Source organism: Octodon degus, unplaced genomic scaffold, assembly GCF_000260255.1.
Source record: "Octodon degus isolate 3935 unplaced genomic scaffold, OctDeg1.0 scaffold00050, whole genome shotgun sequence".
NCBI lineage: Eukaryota > Metazoa > Chordata > Mammalia > Rodentia > Octodontidae > Octodon > Octodon degus.
In genome coordinates this window covers 9,968,906-9,977,786 of record NW_004524626.1, presented here as the reverse complement: position 1 = coordinate 9,977,786, position 8,881 = coordinate 9,968,906, and the positions used below count along the sequence as shown (strand labels likewise).

At 51.1% G+C, this 8,881-nt stretch overlaps 1 protein-coding gene across 3 annotated transcripts in view; it reads left to right on the top strand.

The window, feature by feature from the left end:
* Slc25a23 (solute carrier family 25 member 23) overlaps positions 1-6,309 on the top strand; it is an 18,560-nt gene extending 12,251 nt beyond the window's left edge. For 2 of the 3 annotated variants that reach the window (XM_023716939.1, XM_004632793.2), the window contains 3 exons: positions 3,360-3,510; positions 4,488-4,668; positions 4,964-6,309. In XM_023716939.1, the coding sequence (XP_023572707.1) occupies positions 3,360-3,510; positions 4,488-4,668; positions 4,964-5,327 (696 nt within the window). In that variant the 3' untranslated portion in view covers positions 5,328-6,309. The remainder of the gene's footprint in view (positions 1-3,359; positions 3,511-4,487; positions 4,669-4,963) is intronic. The other variant, XM_023716938.1, reaches the window with a different exon arrangement.
* Positions 6,310-8,881: the final 2,572 nt, after the last annotated feature.

Here is an 8,881-nt window from a genome sequence, read left to right as displayed (position 1 = left end):
TGATGTTTCAAATTTATTTTTTTATTTTTATTTCTTTGGCAGAACCGGGGATTGAACTCAGGCCCTTGAGCTTGCCAAAGAAGTGCTTATTCCAATGAGCCATCTCCCTGGCCCAATACATTTCTGATACACATAATATCATTCATCATAGACAGTTTACCTCACTTCCTTTTCCCTCTCCTCCCTTCAACCTCCCTTCCCTTCTTTATTTATAAAAGCTTTGTTTCCATTTTATGTTTTGTGGGTTTTTTTGGGTTTTTGTTTGTTTGTTTGTTTGTTTTTTGCCTCTAGTTCCTTTCCTCTCCCCCCTCCCTTGTTCTGTTTCACCGCGTCCTTCTTTACACTTTGTTTCTCAGACCAGAGAAACAATGTGTCTCTGACCTTCTTCACTTAGGAGTGTGGTCTCAGCATAGGCCTGGAAAGCCCAGCACTCAGGAGGCTGAGGCAGGAGGGTCACTGTGTGTTCTAGACAAGCTCACATAATGAGTCCTTGTCTCAGAAATAATTTTTCTTTCTCACACTGAGTTTTCTCACTCTGTTGTAGTGTCTTCTTCTATGCCAAAAGTTTTTTTTGTTGTTGTTTTGTTTTAGTTTTTTTTTTAAATGTATTTGGCTGTTACAGGGTTTCACCAAGCAGCTTGTACCCGTGGCAGTCCTCCTGCTTTCTGCCTCCCCAGTGCTGGGACTACAGGGGTATGCCACCATGCCCAGACTCAAACTGCCCTGGGGGTGGGGCTGGTACTGCATGTGGTGCCAGGGATCAAACCTCGGTCCCTGAGCTTTGCCTAAGCAAGCACTTTAGTCTGCTGAGCTATCTTTCTGGCCCCACCAAAGCTTCTTAATAAGGTGATATCCCAGCTGTTGATTCCTGCAGTACTTCCTGTACGATCAGGGTTTTGTTTATAAAGTCTTTCCTATATCAATGTCTACCTATTCTACCTACCAAGAGTTCTGTCTACCAAGAGTTCTACCTATTCTAGCTTCCAGCAGATTTAGTATTTCTGTTTTGTTATTTAGATCTTTCAGCCATTTTGATTTCAGCTTAGTGCATCGTGAAAGATGTGGGTCTAGTTTGCCTCTTCAACATGTGGAAAGCCAGTTTTCCCAGCATCATTTATTTAATTACTTAATATTTTGATATAGGGTCTTGCTACATAGTTCAGACTCATAGTGATCCTCTTTGTCTCAGCTTCCCCAGAGCTGGGATTACAGGATTGCGTCACCATGCCCGGTTTCAGGGCTGGCACAGTGCACCAGGGGTTCTGGGGCCATCACAGCATGTGTCTGGGGACTGAACTCAGGTCCTTGCACTTTCCAGGAAGGCACTTAGGCCATCAAGCTACCTCCCCAGCACCCCCAGCATCATTTATTAAAGAGGTGGTCTTTCTTCCAGTGAAAATGTTCGGCTCCTTTGTCAAAGACAGGGTGGTTGAGTGTGTTTGGAGTTGTTTCTGCACCTGCTAATCTGTTCCATCAATCCTAGGGCTGGTGTTTTGTTTTTATTTTTTTAAACAGTACCATGCTGTTTTTATCACTGCAGCTTTGTAGTATAATTTCAAGTCAGGGATTGTGAGGTCCCCTGCCTTGCCTTTGTTGCCCAGAATTATTTTTGCTATTCTAGGTCTCTTCTGGCTCCAAATGAATTTTAGGATTATTTTCTTTAATTCTGTGAGGTATGCCATTGGTATTTTAATCAGGGTTTCATTAAATCTGTATAAAACTTTTTAAAAATATGGCCATTTTTACTATATTAGTTCTTCCTACCTGAGACAAGAGACTTTTTTTCTTTTTTGAGGCAAGTTCTTATTTTATAGTCCAAACTGGCCTTCAATTCACTAGGTAGCCCAGGCTGGCCTGAACTTGCGGTGATCGTCCTGCCTCGGCCTCCCAGGATTATAGCTGTGTACCACCACACCTGGCTTTGCATTTTCTGCTATTCTCTTTGTAATTTTCTTTTCTTTTCTTTTCTTTTCTTTCTTTCTTTCTTTCTTTCTTTTTTTTCTGGAACCAGGGATTGATTGAACTGAGGCCCTTGTGCTTTCCAGGCAAGCTCTTATTCCACTGAGCTAACTCCCTAGCCTATAATTTTCAATCTAAAGTTCTTTTACTTCCTTTGTTAGATACCTAGGGTGTTTTGTTTTGTTTGTGTTTGGATGCTCTTGTGAAAAATGTTGTCTCTTTTATTTCTCTCAGTAAGTTTATTTGTGTATAGGGATACTACTGTTTTGTGTTTTTGTTTGTTTGTTTTTTGCAATACCAGGGATCAAACTTGCAACCTTGCACTTGCTGGGCAGGTGCTTAAGCCACTGAGCTATCTCCCCAGCCCAATGCTATTGATTTCTTTGAGTATTGACTTTGTATGCAGCTATACTACTCAATTTGGTTATTAAATCTAGAAGTCTTTTGGCAGAGTTTTTGGCATCTGCTATGTACAGTTTGGGTCAGCAACACATAATGATAATTTAACTTCTTCCTTTCCTATCCTAAGTCCTTTTACTCCAGTCTTGTCCAATTGCTCTGGCTAACATTTCCAGAACTGAAGAAGAGCGAATAATAGTGGAGACAGTGGATATCCTTGTCTTGTCCCTGATTTTAGAGTGAAAGCTTTCAGTTTTTGTCCATTTAGTAAGAGGCTGCTGTACCCACCCCTCCCTTTAAGACCCTTCATAAAGACCACCGAAGCAAAGCATAGTGCTGCACACTTGTTATCCAGCACTCTGGGAGGCTGAGGCAGGGGAATCACAAGTTAGAGCCTAGCCTGTGTAATTTAGCGATCTAGCAAGCCTTCTCTGAAAAAGTAAGAAGCTGAGCATAGTGGCACCTGCCTATAATCCCAGCACTCCAGAGGCTGAGACAGAAGGATAGCCAGGAGTTCAAGGCCAGTCTGGGCTACTTAGTGAGTTCGGTCCAGCCTGAACGGGTTAACCCGCAAGACTTTGTCCCAAAACAACTAAATAAAATAAAAAGAGTTGGGGATGTCACTCAGTGTCAAGGCCCTAGGTTCCGTCCCAGTTTCCCACACACAAATGTGATGACAGTGGACCCCTCAGATGAGCCAGGATGATGTCCCATCCCAAAGCCCTCGACGCCTCCCAGTCTGCAAAGCCTGGTTGCCTGCCACAGAACCGAATCCTGCACTTGGGGCCTCCTGCCCCACGCCTGCGCAGTGGGGGCCTCACCCAGCCCCTCCCAGGGGCAGCTGAGGTTCCGGGAAGGGATGGAGGTAAAATGCTGGCCTGGCCTGGGCAGGTGCTCTGTGCTCCATCACTTCTGGCTGTCACTGACAGGATGCAGAGCCACCTGGGAGGTCCCTGCAGCCAGGCTCCTGCCACCTGCCACCCCTCCCCTTCTCACTCCAGACCCTCAAGAACCGGTGGCTCCAGCAGTACAGCCAGGAATCGGCCAACCCGGGGATCCCCGTGCTCCTGGCCTGCGGCACCATCTCCAGCACCTGCGGCCAGATCGCCAGCTACCCCCTGGCTCTGGTCCGGACCCGAATGCAGGCTCAAGGTGAGAGCCGGCCGGCAGGCAGCACGAGGCAGGAAACCTCTGCTTGGGCCTCCTCCCTCCCTGGCTCCTTAGTGGCAGAGCCCCGGGGCTGGGGTTCTCCTGGATGTGGGAGGCCTTGGTAAGTCCCTGCCTTGGCACGAGGCCTCAGATGACCCATTTTTGGCACTGCCAGTGGCGTCTGTTACCCTGAGGAGCTGAGGATTAGCGAGCAGGACAGCCGAGGGAGCCTGGGCAGAGCATGCTGGGAGTCTTAGCTGAGCTGAGGCCGCTGTTGGCAAAGCCCTGGCTTTTCCAGGAGGGCAACTCGAGTTCCAGTTTGCAAGGCTGGGTGACAATGTGCAGCGGGCTGGGAGCAGAATGAAGGGGAGCGAGGGCCCTGCCTGGCTGCGGTTCTTTGCATTTTTCTTTACTGTTTTTTTTTTTGGGGGGGGGAAGAGGGGGTTCTCTTCCCCCTCCACAATCTATTTCTATGGGTATTTTAGCATTTGTGTTTCATGCTTTTTACTGGAGAGCTATTTGTGGGTAAGAGATGTGGTCCCAGGTACAGGGTAAAGAGGCAGAAAGCTTGGAAATAAAATATTCTCCCGTGAAGTGTGGCTTCAGGGATAAAGGGGAAATGGGGGAAACCTGGCCTAGGGGTGCCGTGGAGGGGTTCCTCAAAGGGCTGGCTTGTGAATACAGCTGGTGAGCATATGCCTAGAGTTAGGCTGGTAGGCAGATGGGGGGTGGGGTCCTGAGAAGAAGACGCTTCTGCCCTCTCCCACTACGCATGCGCACGCACGCACGCACGCACGCACGCACCGGTTCTGTTTCTGTTCACCCCAAACTTGGGCTCTGCATGGCACCAGTGCCGTGGCCCACGGGAGTCCTGCGGTTGCGTGCTACCCCTCCTCCCTCCTGCCGCAGTGGCACCTGGTAGCCCTGGGGGTAGGAGGGGGAAAAGAGGGGGACTCCTCCTCACCTGCCGGCCCCCCCAGCCTCCATCCAGGGCGCCCCGCAGCTCTCCATGATGGGTCTGCTGCGGCACATCCTGTCCCACGAGGGCGTGTGGGGCCTCTACCGGGGCATCGCCCCCAACTTCATGAAGGTCATTCCAGCTGTGAGCATCTCCTATGTGGTCTACGAGAACATGAAGCAAGCCCTGGGGGTCACGTCCAGGTGAGGGACCGGAGCCCCTTCCCACCCCATCCCCTCACCCTTGCGATGTCCCCCACACTGACATCCTCAGCCACTGGACGCCTGACATCCCAACAGGGGATGCAAATCCACCCCAGCCACAGCACTGGATCCCAGTATCCCAGCTCTAGGACACCGCCCCCTCCCCCGCTGGAGCCCATACTTCAGCGGCCCGAGTCAGACACCGGAACCACAAGATCCCATATGATCCACACCTTACCTAGCCCTTAATGCCTGGTCCCCCAAGTCCCTGGATCCTGCATCCCACATCCCAAAGGTGGATCCCACAGCTCCCTGTACCGCCCCCTGGATCCTGGACCCCCGTCTTGGCACTGGATCCCCGACCACTGGAGCACACGTCCTCCGTACCTCATCACTCGGCCCCCAGATCCCTCAGGCACCAGATCCAGACCCCTTGTACAGCACTGGGGCCTCGATCCCTACCCCCTGGCAAGTCGCAGATGGCCGCGCCTCAAGCCCTGAATCTCCAGGCTCAGCCACTGGATTCTGGATGCCACCAAACCTCAGCTACAGGATCTGACAATGCAGTGCCTAGATCCTGGGGCCCCCACTGGATCCCAGATCCCCCTGCACCCGACCACTGGATTCCTGAATTCCATTACCTTGACCCTAGGTCCTAAGACCTTCTGCTTTGACTGTGCAGTCCTACATTTCCAGCACCCCACCCTCAGCTCCCAACTGACCATTGACACCCAAGTTCCCAATCCCCAATACCACAGCCAGCTGAAGCTGCTGGAATCCAGAGTCCAGACTCTACATTCCTTCGCCCCAGGCACTGGCTACTGAGGTCTTACCCATGGGGACACATGCTAACCCTCCTGGGCACTGGGTCCCAAGCCCTTAACCCCTGCATCCCAGATCACACGCACGCACGCCATCCTAGACACAGGCCTGCTCCCTGAAGGGTCACACGATCAAGGCAGCCCCCGGGATGCCCAGCCCCTGCTCCAGAAAACTCAGGCGATCAGAGCTTTGGAAGGAAGGGTGAGACGTGGCTCCCAGATGCCAGACCCCTACGCACCCCTCCACAAGCCCCCCCCCACATTTGTCCTACTTTCCCTCCCTGTACATAGTGTACCCTTATGCCCCCCCCCCCCAGCCTCGGCTCTGGCAAACAGGCAGCCTGAGACGGTGTCGCAATACGGGTTCCTCCCCCCCCCCTCAACACACTGCCAGCCCCTCCCCTCCGGGACTTCAAAGATGAATGAGCCGGGAGCAGATCCGCATATCTAAGCCCCTGCATCCCAGGATGCAGAAACAATCGAACAAAAAGCCGAACCCCCAAACTCACCTGTGGTCTATTTTTCTACCAGAGAGAGGTGCAAAGAGCCCCCTTGCACCAGCCTGACCCCCCCAGCCCTCCCACCCCACACCTCTGCACTTTAGAATTGTTCTGAGCTTAGAACTGGGCCCCCTTTTTCCTCCCAGTCCTTAGGGGACCCCAGGAAGGGACTGTGAAAGAGGGACTGGGATGTCAGGGGGCTGGAGGACCCGTAAGGCTTCCACCTCCTTTACCTCCACCTCACCCCATGCCCGGTCTGTGTGTGTTACTTAAAAGGAAACAAGAAAGAAAAACAGAAAGAATAAATTTTCTAAGCTCTTTCATTGTGGCTTTTTGTTTTTCTGAAAAGTGGATGGATGAAACCTAGTTAAGCCACAGGGCAGGGACAGTGGCTGTTCCCATCTCACTTGGAGAGGTGAACTCCATGAGATTTGGAGCGCAGTTTCCACAGCTATCTACAAAGCAGAGCGTTCAGGATCTTGTGTCTTTGTTTTCTGAGACAGGCTCAGGCTGGCCTTGTATATGTCCAGCTATGTAGCCCAGGCTGGCCGTGACTCAGTGATCCTCCTGCCTCAGCCTCCCAAGTGGTGGAATTACAGGCATGTGCCACCACCCCCAGCATGACCTCTTCTAATTTTAGTTTTCTGATTCCATATGCTTCTAAATTTCCTAGCTGCCACAACATATTACTACAAAAATGAATGGCTTTGAGATACAGACACACACACACACACACACACACACACACACACACACACACACTGGGAATTAAACCCAGGGCCTTGACACTGAATTACCTCCCCCTACCCTTTTTTATTTTCATTCTGAGGCAGGGACTCACTAAATAGCTAAATAGCCCAGGTTGGGCTTAGCCTTATGACCCTGCTGCTTCAGCCTCCCAAAGTGCTGGGATTCTAGGCCCACACAGACTGGGTGGCTTCAAGAATTTCTCTCAAGGGCCAGGGTGATAGCTCAGTGGCTTAAACTCCTGCCTGGCAAGTGCAAGGTTCTGAGTTCAATCCCTGGTACAAAAAATAATTTCTTTCAAGAGCATGTATTGTTCTTAGTACATGCTGGCAGTATGTGATAATTACAATCATCACAGAAATAATTTTTTAATATTTTTATTGTGGTAAAACATACATGACATAAATTCTGCTGCTACATTTAAGAGCAGAGCTGGGTATGGTGGCATATCTGCCTGTAATCCCGGCGCTTGGGAGGCTGAGGCAGGGGGATTTCTGTGAGTTAGAGGCCACCCTGGGCTACACAGTGAGTTCAAGGTCAGCCTGAACTACACAGTGAGATCCTATCTAAAAAAAGAAAAACTAAAGGTCAGAGACACTTGGTACATCCACCTGGTGTCCACTGCCTCCGCCCACCTGTGAGACGCTCTCTTCTCCCCGAACCGAGCCTCTGTCCTCATGCTATTGAGCGTGTAGTGGGAGCCAGACTCGGGTCTAGGTGTGGGATGCAGAAGTGGACCAAAGAAACACAAACCACTGTTCTCACTGCTCCTGTTTCCAACTGGAAGAAACCAAGAATAAATGAGTAAATATGTAATAGTGTAGAAATCAAAGGGGTGATGAATAAAAGCAGAAGGGGTGAGGGGGTAACACTGCAAGGCTAGTTTAGAGCTTTAATAGGGTGGTCCTGGAAGACTACGTTAAAAGGTGACCATTTGAATAGAGACTTAAAAGGTGGTAAAGGGGCTGGAGAGATGGCTTAGTGGTCTAAAGCACCCACCTGTGGAACAAGCTTGGCAAAGCACAGGGACCACGGTTCGATCCCCCAGCACCACATGCCAGCCAACCCCGCCCCCTGGTGGGCTGAGCTGGACACACACACACACACACACACACACACACACACACTGTAAATAAATGTAAAAATAAATAAATAATAAAAGAAATATTAAAAAAAAAAGGTGGTAAAGGACAATGCTGTGGTGCAGTCTGAGAAGCAATCTAGGCAGGGGGGTTGTGTGGCTGGTGCAGAGTGAGGAGGGTGGAGAGAGGGGAGGGGAGCAGGGAACGAGGGGCCACGCAGGGGCTGAGGCTTTGGTCCTGGAAGGTGGGAGCCCTTGGAGGGCAGAGGAGGGAAGAGCAGGCTCTGTGCTCACAGCGCCCTCTGGTGGCGAGTCTCACAGAGCCCAGCGACAGCGGTAGCTCAACACACACTGGCACACCTGGCTGTTGACCGCAGTGATTCTGAGAACCTGGGTGTTCAACAGAAGGCATGAATGCACGCTGCAGTTGATGCCTTCAGTTGCAGAAAGGGAGACTAAAGCTCAGAGAGGGGGAACCCAAAGAAACTTCAAGGTGACACAGCAAGAGCTGGGCATGGTGACACACGCCTGGGATTGCAGCACTAGGGAGGCCGAGACAGGAAGATCACTGCCAGTTCAAGACCAGCCTGGGCTACAGAGTGAGCTCAAGGCCAGCCTGAACTGCATAGTGAGACCCAGTCTCAAAAAGAAAAAACAAAACAAGAAAAACTAAGCATACTAAGCCCATCATACAGATTCCAGCACCATGTCCTCCCAAAATGCCCAACCTCCAAATTCTATGCTACTGAGGGGGCTTTAATACTAGGCTTTTGGCAGGACACAATCCAGCCCACTGCCATGACCTGTGTGCAGGGCTGGAGGGCAGGGTGGTCCACTGCTCTGCTACCACACCCTGTGAAGTCACAGGGGTCTCTGTGACTTCACCCCCGTCCCCCCTGGTACACCAGGTGCTCCCACCTGCCGCTCCCACCTGGCAGCTGCACGGTTTCGCTTCACGTGTGTGAACCTCCAGCTGCCATGGGTTCTGGTCCTGAGGACACGCAAAACTCTGACTCAACCTGGCTCATCAAGCCCCCCTGCCCACCTCCGCCCTCACCCCCACC